The sequence below is a fragment of the Cupressus sempervirens genome, chromosome 3, assembly GCF_028749045.1.
Source record: "Cupressus sempervirens isolate cs-2001-9-10 chromosome 3, ASM2874904v1, whole genome shotgun sequence".
Classification (NCBI taxonomy): domain Eukaryota; kingdom Viridiplantae; phylum Streptophyta; class Pinopsida; order Cupressales; family Cupressaceae; genus Cupressus; species Cupressus sempervirens.
The window spans coordinates 575,053,608-575,065,702 of NC_143120.1; the positions used below are offsets into that span (position 1 = coordinate 575,053,608).

The following is a 12,095-nucleotide window of genomic DNA, read 5'->3' on the forward strand; positions in this document are numbered from 1 at the left end:
ACGAGCCTCCGGTAATGCAATGGAAGCATTTAGACTCACCTACAGGACAAAAAGGCGTTGGCCAAAAGAGGGCACAACACGAGGTGGATGAATCAGGCAACACGGATAGTGGCCGCTAGGACACATCTTGTGAGGAGGATGATTCTGAGGATATGGCGGTGGAGCAGGATGAGGAGGAAGATGATGAGGAAGTCGGGGTAATTTCAGCAAATCCACTTTGCTTTTTGCGATAGTTGACAGTTGCGCTCGTGACTACTACGCCATCAGTCTCGTCATTTTCAGCTGGACATGTGCATACCATGGCGGATGTTCACATTCTGGGGTTCAGACAGTTTCGGCATCCAGTGGTGATGACCCCAGTGACTCTTAATCCCAAATCACGGACAGTGGTAGCAGGATTAGTTCCACACTCAGTGCCGGTCCAGACTTCAGTAAGCCGGAGGATAGCGTCACCAGTAGGCACGCCTATGGGTACGCAACCTACAGGATCACAGCCTCAGCCAGCGGTTCAGGAATCAACTCCCGTAACCGTAGCAAAAAGTTTGCCTTAGCCTCCTGTAGCAGAGCTGGTAGTCGAGGGAGGAGTCAGTCAAGGGGGCACACAGGAGCAGGTTCGTCTAGAGGTGATTGGGACGGATGCAGTAGTCACCATAGCAGACACTCTGTTAGATGAGGATCAGGATGCTGATTTCAGTATTCCGGAAGCAGAACCCTAGTTGCTAGCAGTGGAACAAATGAGTACAGTGAGTAGGGCGAGTGAGTACTTGAGGCGACGGCTACTTGCCCCTGTTGCTAGAGGTCCTTCCATTCAGTCTCCTATGAGAGAGCACATGCAGTTGGAAGCCATTTGGTCGAGCAGTGAGGTAGTTGAGTTACTAGCATCACTAGGGGTGGAGGATTAGAGTCTAGCAGTAGTAGTAGAGAAAGTAGATGAAGGGGTGCAGGTGTCGGATCCTCTATTAGTAGTGGAGGAGAAGGATAAGGATGTTCATTCTCGCCTTGCTGTCATCGCAGAGTAGGGCGAGTTCCTAGTAGAGTTGGTGCTTACAGAGTGAAGAAGGGAAGAGGTTGGGCAGGAAGCTTGGGAGACGGCGGAGAAAGCTCGGGAGGAGATGGCCGACTGACTTGCCACCCAGCAGATTGCATGGGACGCAGAGCAGACAGCCCTGTTAGCATAGCTCGAGGGAAGTGCACGAGGGAAGCAGCAAGTGGAACAACAGCTAGCAACAGCAGTTGGTAGAAGCTCTTCAGGAGAAGGACTCAACAAAGAAGGCTCATGATCAGGAAGAAGCTGAGTGTCAAGAGGTTGGATTGATGCTGAAGGAAGTAGTGGAAGAGAACTCTCAGATCAGAGCTGATTTGAAGGTCCAGACTGATCAAGTGTATCAGTTTCGATGCAATCGGTCTTCACAGTGTGAGACACAGCCTTTTGGTTCATGATGTCTAAGTCTATGTTGTTTTATGAATAAATGTAGTGAGTTGTTGAGTTTTGTTGTGTGGTCGTTCGGAGACGACTTTTCTTTTTTCGGGGGATGATGTCGTCAGTAAATATGGTATTAGGATGTATGCCATCAATATCGGGATCTATGTCATCAGTATCGGGAAGGTTCTACGTTGGTATCGGGAAAGTTCTACGTCAGTATTGGGAAGGTTCTTATTATGTAGTCGACATGTTGTATGTAGCTGACGGACACCTTCGGGAATGTTCCTCGAGATGTATATATACTCCCCTCTGGGATCATTGTAATCATCTTATTAGGAGAATCATTATGTACTGTATTGGCATGTGTGAATAGTAAAAGGAGTTCTGCTGTTCTTATTCATTGTTTGTATGCATTGATTTCTTTATCCAGTACGGCAAACAACATCAATTTTACCGTGGATACGAACTAGCAATCATATTGGGTATTAGCAGGAAGGAGAGGGGAAGCACATCAAGTGTCAAAATACGATGACACAACATCCATAGGAGATTCAAGACATTAGTGATGAGTGACCCATAAGAAGTCTTGCCATTCACCAAAGCACAAAGAATGATTGGAATAAGCCAACATATATGCTCTAGCATCAAGGGTAGTAGAATATTAAACAATGGTAAAGTAAGCCTGGTCCAATACATCTCCAAACCAATAATCATATCACGATCATAATAACAGATAGATATGGAAGAAAGAATGATATATATATGTATGTATGTATGTATATATATGTATATAGAAAGATATAGAAAATAGAGGGGGGGCATATCTTGGAGCAAGCATTAGATAAGAAGGACAACACTGAATAGATATAGAACATGGAGGATAGGAAGCATAAGTATATGGATGGCAATCTGCGAACATGGATTATATTCTTAGTAATTGCAATGGCATATGGATGGAGGATATTATTACTTACCACAATTAGACATAAAGGAAAAGTCTCCCATTCATATTCAGATAAACAAGTTAATGTTAAATTCCACACCCATAGAACGTGATTCAGAAAATAGAGAATGAAAGATATTAGGTAAGAAATTGAAAAGATAGAGACTCAACACCCACGTGATTGAATAGACGGTAGATGATAGAGGGAAATAGGAATGCAGAAAATAAATAATCAATTAGCAAAACCAGGACCAAGGCTTATGGTGAGTAAGTCAATAAAAGACAAGTGGAGGTGATAGATTAGCAATCCTAGTTCAACCCCATGATTTTGAAGTTTTATTCTGACCGACGAAGAATTCGGACAACCTATACCATAAATAGAAAAATGTTTGGAATCAATCATCAAATCAGTTGTCGCATATTCATATACAGAAAATCCACTTTAGATACATAAAGATTCATGAGTAGTGGCACTCAAGTTGGGACACATAATCACTTGTATTAAAAGGAAGTTATTGATACACAGATCTTGATAATATTTGATGACATTTTATTAAGCCAAGGGCCTGGATCTTTTACCTCTTACAAAATAGATAGATCAATTTGAGAGACATAGATTTCTTGAATATTCTGAATTAACTCGACTGCATCAGACTTTACTATCCATATTTCTCTAGAATATAAAATCTTAGATGATCAAGGAGACCTTTATTATAAGTAAGTTATGACATCATCAACGAACATAACAAAGGAGTATATTCTTACCGAGGATATTTAGACATAGCTGAGTAAATATACAGAATCAATATAAAAATATCAGAATTTTAGAGGCAAGAGTCTCTTGTAACTGAAAGTTATCAGTAAAAAGTCTTCAAAGTTCTAAAGAATATATTAGGGGACATTACACACAACAATACCTTGTAAAGTCCGTGTGAAGAGCTTTATGAAAAAATCTTGGTGTTGCACGCCCAACACACCGCATGCAATATAGAATGCCTTGATGTGCTCATCAGGGTGTTGCTTTCAATCACCATAGAACTTGGTAAAGTTTTAACGAGAACCTTGTGGGAGTGGATGTAGAGGTGGGGTAAATAAGAGAACCAAAAGCTGTCCCTCATGGGCCTTGATCGAAGGAACTGATGGCTTGAAAAGGAAATATGAAGGTTCACTAGGTATGAAGTTGTTCTATTTATTGATTGCGTATCAATTGCATACCAAGACTTCATCGTAGAATTCGATTATAACTCATGAGGTATGATCCGGAGGGTTCAAGCTATATAAAATCTGATTAGTACTGGAGTTTCTCCAAAGGCCCTTTTGCCAACTAAGGAGCTTCTGCTACTGACATTTTTATTGCCAAAGATATGGTTTAGAAGTCTGATCAAGGAATTTCAGACTGTAGACAATCTGATCAGGACCTCTAATAACCAGCAAACCCTAATGCCAAGCAATGTGCTGCTACTAGTAGCATAGAAGATTGTACTAGTGGGATTAAACAAGGATTATATGTTGAACTTGACTAATGGTAACCTCTGATCTGCTGATGTCATACGAAAATCCTTCCTCAATCCAACACAAATTCTGGATTTGGTCTGATCATTGTGTGCTCTGCCCTCAAGAATACTGATATAGGAATGATAATGCTCCAAAATGTGCCCAGATCTGTTGTACACCTCAAAATATGTCCTTAACCGCCTCTAATCACTGAAAATAGCCTCCCAATAACTTGTATTCAAGTTGCCATTAAATGCTCTGATGAAAATGTGCTGTAACAAGACCAGGGTTTTGTCCAATCTTGAATTTCCAAGGGAGATTTTGTTTCCACATCTGAACTCCTACAAATTGTGCAGTGTTGCCCTTCATTTTGTCGCCACAAAACACAGGTAGCAATACGAAACTTTTGCAAATTAGTTTTGTATTTCTCTGAGTTGAATTTGTTATTCAATTGGTTAATGTTGATCAATCAATCAAATCCAATTCACGTAACAAATTCTTTTACTGAAGGCTTTTGTCAAATCTTTTCCGTTTTTTTGTTTGCCGAGCATATGCCTGATTTTTGAAGCCTTCAATGTAATTTTTCTTGTTTTTCAGTGTGTGTTTGTTGGTTTTTAGTCTTTTGCTTTTGTTCAAAACATTGCTTTTTGTTTTCCCTTCGATTTGATCTATCTTAGGGCTTAATCGAAGTTGGCAGTCAAAAGATATGACCAATTTAGTGCCCAAAAAGTGGACCTTTTTGATGCAACTGCACGAATTAAAAATATTATGTTATATTTTTAATTTGACATTCACTTTTTGAAAAATATAACATAAATTCATTTTATGTTATGTTTTTATGTTACTTTATCATTTTGATTTTTCACTTAAAGTGACTATAGTGCATTTTATGTTATATTTTGAAGTTGAGTTGCTTTTTGATTTTTCAAATAACTGACTATATTAACTATATAGTTTGATTTTATTTTTGATTTTTTAATCAAATGCTCTTGTAAATATTACTTTTAAAATGTTATTCGCACATTATATTTTAAATATGATAGTTTAAATGTTATTTAAGACCCATTTAAGTAATATTTCATACAAAATTAAATTGACACGTGCTTAATTCATCACTTAAGTTGTGTAAAACAAGTCTACAAGCATATTTTATAAAAAATATGCAATTGCATTTAAAAGGTGAGATTTTGAATGAAAATGCATGTAATTGCATGAAAAAGATGCAAATGCGTATAACTAAAACATGCAGTCACACCTAAAAGGTGAGATATGCATATTGCAAAAAAAACACCAAAAAGGTGTGTTTTATGTAATGGACACCCTAGAAATGCCCAAAAACTACGAACTGCTGATAGGAATTTAGTCAAATAATTTGCATCCAACTCTTAATTTTTCCGTTTAATGTGTAAACCCCTTTATGGATTTGGAAATAAAATGTTTGTTTGTTTTTATGTCTTTGCATAGATTTGAAATCACATAACATGAACAAGAAGGAATTTATAACAATATGCAAATTGAAGATTGAACTATTGCTGAAATAATATTATTTTCAAAACTAATAAAATCAAACACATAGCAGGCTTTTCAACTCACTAATTAGTCCAACATTATAACATAATGTTCTAGTAATGACTTGCCATCTTGCTGCTACAATAAAATGAATAGTGCCATGCTACAATGACGTGAATAGTGTCACGCTACAGTGGTGTGAACAGTGCCGTGCTACAGTAACGTGAATAGTGCCGCGCTATAGTGCTGCTATAGTATAATTTGTCTTCAATTAGTCCAAGATCTTCATAAAAATCATCCCTTCAGAATGGCATAAGCATCGAACAAGAAGTGGGGAGGATATGAGCAAACACCCAATCTATCTGTAGTTGTAAATGCGCCCAATCTGCCTATTAATGAAGCTTATAGCAATGAATTCCAAAGGCCAAACCCCAAGGTAATGACGTCTAAAATGTCACAAGAGAGGATAGACGTCCTCTAATGCCAAGAACGGATCTGCAACTCACACATCAATTTCTCCTTGTATTCAACCTTCCGAATGAAGCCACCCACGCTACCTTTTATTCTTTCTTCAAGGGTCAACTCAAGTTCTCATGAGCAATGTGGGATAAAAGATGTGCCATATAAAACATATTAAAATATTCACTTATGTCTCCCTTAGATTTGCATAGATTCCCATAAAATTTAATATTAAAGTAACACATTAATATTCTACAACTAAATTAAATGTTACTTTAATAATATTTCAGGCATAAAAATATATTAGCCATTGGACTCCGAACAGCACGAGTGATAGCTCCTTGGAAAGCTTTCACCGAGAAGTATCAAATCCAATCACCAAAACTAGTCTCCGCTATGTCCAGTTGACTTACTAGAAATAGTAAGTATGCTTAAGTCTAAGTAAATCAACTCCGTTTTGGCCCAAACTAGAGATGACTAGGCCAAAACACTCTAGGATCTTTTTAAACCCTTCATTAGCCCTTGGAACCGTGTAGAACTAGGCTAACGCACACACACTTGGTCAATTGCTAAATTGGGGACATTACATTTTTACCTTGTATGCATATTTTTAAAAGACATCAATGACACCAAAAGGTGTGTTTTGAATTGGAGGTTGTTTTCGAAAGTTGTAAAATGTGTGATGACACCAAAAAGGTGTGTTTTGCTTGGGAAACATGCATATGCATCTTGTAAACCTGTTTTTGAAGATTCAAGGACAAAAAATTTGAACACGTTTTTCATCAAAAATGCTTAGATCTGCCCATATAATGGCTTGAAATTCATGACAAGAGGGTCGTTTTTGAGTTTTAATACATATGTATGCATTTGGGGCTCATGATTTTGCATATTCAAGATAAAAATGACCCAAATACATGCATTTTGGAGCCACGTTTTTGCTAATAACGCCCAGATTTGGGGCAGTTTTGATCACTTTTTGGCTTAAATAGAAGTCATTTTGGCATTTTTAATTGATAAATATACTATTGAAGAACACATTTTTGTTTTTAGATGTCAAAAAAAACTTCATTTTATGCCTTCTATGAATCACAGTTTTGCTAAAAACGCCCAAAAAATAGGGGTTTTTATCCACTTTTTTGCATTTTGAAGCCACATTTTTGCATTTCAATCCATGTACTAGCATTTGTAGAAGTCATTTTTGTAAGAATTTGGTATAGCTTTGATACCATGTAAGAATTTGCCTAAAACAATAATTCAGCACCAAGATCAAGAAGCTCAATAGATAGCACAAGAGAGACTAATGATGATCAAATGAGAATCTCAATAATGATCAAAATGATAATGGATATTAGATAATTGGATATGAGATGAATACACACTAGAGGTGCCTGTATATGAAGGCAACTAGAATGACTAGGAGTCAGCAAAGAGATAAACATCACAACTAAGCACATGTTCACCAAAAGTGGATGATCCTCTATTGACCATAAGAGTTTGTGCGATGATGAGAGGATAAGTTTACATAGGTGTATCTATAAAGAGATGTTGTAGACACCATGTGCTCCAATAAGTTGCTAACTCCTGTGTTGTCATCAAGACAACTCATATGTCTATGCATAGTCTTAAGTATTTACATGACAACTAATATAAAAATACATTATCCTAAGTAAACTTAAGTGTAATAATAATTAATTATTTACATTAACACCCCCCTTTAAGTGCAACTTAAGGGAATGCACTTAAGCTTACAAAGCTAAATGCAAGATGCAATGTGGGTCCCGACTACTAGGCCATGTTAGGTACCCATGTACAAATGCAATGCTCTACATACAATGCAATGCAATCTCTTTGAAAACGGAGAAAGAGGGAAAACCTACTCCAAAAAGAGAGATGAAGAAATACAAGATGCATGCAAGGATGGAGTAATCAAGACCCCCCTAGTATGACATACATCATGCATGTACAAACATATATCCCCCATAAGAAAAATACATGATAGTATGCCCCCATACTGAATAATCTCTTGCAAGGATGTCATGAAGACAAAAAAGTATCCAATGCCTACAAATGACATTTCTCCCTTTAGGAAGAAGATACACCAAGTATAGGTGCAAGTATACTTCCCATTGTGGATAGGAAGATGGATGGGGAATCCATATGTAGTACGCTATGGATGTTGCCTTTGAAGTTTGTTCATATGTTGACAAGTCCTTGATGAATGTAGATGCCACACGCCAATTTGGTGGATGCCCAAAAGAAAGTGGCAAACAAGGTAACATGTTCATGTATGAAAGTGAATCATAGTTCAAAGATAAGGAATCATCCTTATAGGAAGATATGGGAAGAGAAGCAATGTAGCCTCCTCTCAATGATAAATGCACACCTATGAAAGAAGCTCCTTGATGACTGAAGAAGCTGCACCATGAAAACTGAATGATGTTCCTCCTTGTAGGAAGAAGTGGTTCCATAGGTGTAGTAGAGAATGCTCCCCAACTAGTAGGAAGAATCTTCAAAAGATATGATGTTTGAGGAAACTGGAATACAATCTCCAAAGACTGATATGGCTCCTTTGGAGTAAAAGAGTTCTTCTCCAACTGCTGAAAAGAAGTGTTCACAATCATGTCAGTCTCAAAAGAAAGATCAAGTGGTTGAGGGTTAGAGTGTTTCCTCGCAACAAGTGAAGAAGAATTCTCCTCAATAAAGAGAAGATGGATGTCATCAATAATGTCTCCCACATCTTCAAAGTAAGACTCCACAAACAACACTGCAATGTCTGGAAGGAAGTCATCCCATGAAGTTGAAATAGGAAGACATGGTGTTTCTTGTTGCACTGAATCAAGAGCATCTATGGCTAGAATTGGATTAGTAGAAGCAACATGAGCATCAGGAGGTATGATCTCTACGTGAGTTGTAGGTACGATAACTGGAGTGACTAGAGGTCGAATGTCCTTTGGTAATAGAGGGACTTGTGGATCTCCATATGCTTCCCAAAGACACATCCAAACGTCATGAGGACTACTTGCCTTACTAAGAGGAGCAAAAGATTCCTTACTCATACTATTATACATAAAGCGAATCAGAAGAGAAAGATGTCCGCAATTAGTATTAGGTGGAAATATCTTTGAATATAGATAAGGAAACACTTCCTTATGTTCTCTTAGATGATCAATCATCAAAGTACTCCATTTTTGATAGTTCCTTTTTGTCAGTTTGAATCTTAAACCAAAGTGACACTTTTGACATGACTCCATGAGAACAAATAATGTATGCACCTCCAAAATGCAAAAAGGAAATCAAAGAAACTTCCCTAATGCATTATTTGATATTTTATATTTAGTGCGATTACAATGGCCACTTGCCAATTTAGGGCCTAAGTGGACTTATGATTTTGCTGTTTACAACAACAAATATGAAGCTATATTAGACTCAACAAGATAAGACACAAGACCTATCAAGGATCTAATTAATTTCAAGTGCCAATAGGCCAAAATATGGCCAAAATTTGAAAGTACTATGTCTACTTATTATTACTCCAAATTGATACCGGTTCTAGAAAGTAGACAAAAAATCATGCACTTAAAAGAAAAAAACAGCACTTGAATATGTGTCAAGATGAGCCTAAACTAAGCCTTTGAAGTTGCAAAAATCGGGATTGGAAATTTTCAAAAAAATTCAAGAACACAGATCTCAAACAACTTGCACCAATGTGTAGATCACGAAATTCTACCCCTAAACAAAAAAAATTGCTTGAAAAAATGAGTCCGTATAAGGGAGATATTGCTGTTTGAAAATCATCTCTTCAATTATTTTTCTTGAATTGCCGCCGTCGCACCTCCAAAAATTAAATGACTTTAGATTTCAGCTTAGATGTTCAATTTTGATGAAACAAAAGTCAATTTGAGGGTTTTTTCACCTTCTGAATATGATGCCAATATCTAATTTGCACCAACAAGCTCGAATCTTGATTCGCAAAAAAATCTCTCCAATGGCTATGCAATGAAACTCCTATGGCTCTAATACCATGTAAGAATTTGGTATAGCCCTGATACCATGTAAGAATTTTCCTTAGAGCAAAATGATGCCAAGATCAAGAAGCTCAAGAACAAAACACAATATGGACCAAAAGATGTATGATCATAATAACAATATGAGAATGAATTGATGTACAAGTACACTAGAAGTGCCTGTATATAAAGGCCTCTAGAATGACTAGGAGTTAGCAAAATGATAAGTCTCACAACTAAGCACATGTCCACCAAGAGTGGATTATCCTTCATTAAGCACAGAAGTTTGTGCGATGATGAGAGGATAAGCTAACATAGGTGTATCACATAAAAAGATGTTGTAGACACCATGTGCTTAATTAGAGTGCGAACAACTGTGTTGTCTACATGACAACTCAGTTAAATATGTAAGCTCCTGTGTTGTAGACACCATGTGTTAAAATGAGTTGCTTACTCCTGTGTTGTCAGCAAGACAACTCATATGAGTACGCATACTCCTAGGTGTCTACATGATAAATAATAATGCATTTAACCTAAGTAAATTTAAGTAAAGTGTAATAATAACTAATTATTTACACTAACAGTTTTTGCATTCAAAAGTCAAAAATGACCGAAAATCATGCATTTTTTGGCCATGTTTTTGCAAAAACAGTCCAGATTTTTTCATTAAAGACCACGTGTTTGTTAAACGGTCCAAAGTGGTTTATATGTTCTATCTCTTCACTATCTTTAACAGCAGATTGTAATCTTCTTTATAGATTTTTATGAAGTATGTTAAAAAATGTTGTGTGCTTTGAGTGTCTAAAATTATACTTAGTCTAGAAAGGGGCTCAAAATTCTTAAAGAACATAATTCAAAATACAGCAAAAGGAAACCCTTTCATTTTCTTCTGCATGAAAGCTGTTTAAGAAAATAGAAGTTCAGTAAACATTGGAAGAAGGACAACAAAAATTGGCATAGAACTTGGGGCAGTTTCTTACAACATCTCCCATAATGGTTGAGATTATTCGTGCATGTGAGATGTCAAGTGATCAGGTTGAAATGCATAAAAGGAATGTGATGATGCTGATTCTATTTGGGTTTTAGATGTTGCAGATCATGATAAAACTAATTTTAATGATTGAGATTTTATTTAGTAGAAATACTACTATTGCAAAATAATTCTAACGAGATGATTCTACATTCGCAAGGATAACAAGGAATTATTAGTATGAGAAAAGGCTTAGATTGTTACCAGTTTTTGCCATTTTGTGGATGGAATATGCCTTAACTTTTTAATTTTTTTTCTCTAGGATTTGATGGTAAAGCTCCTCATATTTGTGTATGGGTATCTCTCTATTTTGTAATAATTCTTTCTCTTTTGTGCTAAAGAGTTTTATCCCTAAGGATCACATTTATCATAAAAAAATGCATTGTAATGTACTTGTGTTTTTGGTTCTCTTTATTGAATTATTTGTTAAAGTGAGTTGTCTTGTGAAGTTATGATTTATCTCTCATATTCGTCTATTTCTCTGGTGCTTGGATAGGTTGTAATCCTCGAAGGAAAGCCCCAAAACTTGCCAGTGAAGAAAGCTTTATGCTTACATGGTCCATGTATCCAATCTGAGTTGGCTTGGCTTAATATTCTAAGGTTAGTTTTTATATTGTATATGTTCCTAGTAATTTCACGTTAAATTTTTACTCGAGATTGTTCCACATGTTTAGTACAATTTTATACAATTTTATCTTTAGCAAGGACAATGTTTCCCAAGTTTTCTCTTGTTCTCTATATTTTATATTCTGGGTTGTTTATAACTAAAAAGAACTTCTTTCCAATATATTTTATTTATAATGGTTTATCCTTCAAATTGTTTATATAAAAAAAAATCAAAAGAATAATGAACACTTTCATGTAATTATTTAGTTGTAGTTAACTCTTTTCTTTTTTGTAAGTTGTCCTCTATTTTGAATTCACAAAATTGAAAAATCCTAGGCAATTTTATCATGAGTTCTTAACCAAAATTCTCCAAGTTTGGTGCTGAAAAGGATGTTTTTCAAAGGCAAACAATTGTACTTTGAATTGGGTTAGATTTCTCGTCCTACAAATGCCATTTCCGAAGGTTTTGTCAAGTTTATTTTGCTTTTCTTGCAAAAATGTGTTTTTCTTCCCTGACTACTAGCACTCAATTTTTTTTTTTAAATGACAGTCATTTCTTGATTTGTCTTGATTGTTTGCTTTTTTTTTGCTCTAGGATTGCTGCATTTTGAATCCTGCTCATTTCAA

The 12,095-nt window shown here is 36.2% G+C and overlaps 1 protein-coding gene across 2 annotated transcripts in view; it reads left to right on the forward strand.

Annotated features, from left to right (window-relative positions):
- Nucleotides 1-12,095, forward strand: part of LOC149567729 (uncharacterized) — a 379,835-nt gene that overhangs the window by 175,188 nt on the left and 192,552 nt on the right. For both annotated transcript variants that reach the window (XM_089820995.1, XM_089820994.1), the window contains one exon: nt 11,359-11,462. In XM_089820995.1, the coding sequence (XP_089677121.1) occupies nt 11,359-11,462 (104 nt within the window). The remainder of the gene's footprint in view (nt 1-11,358; nt 11,463-12,095) is intronic.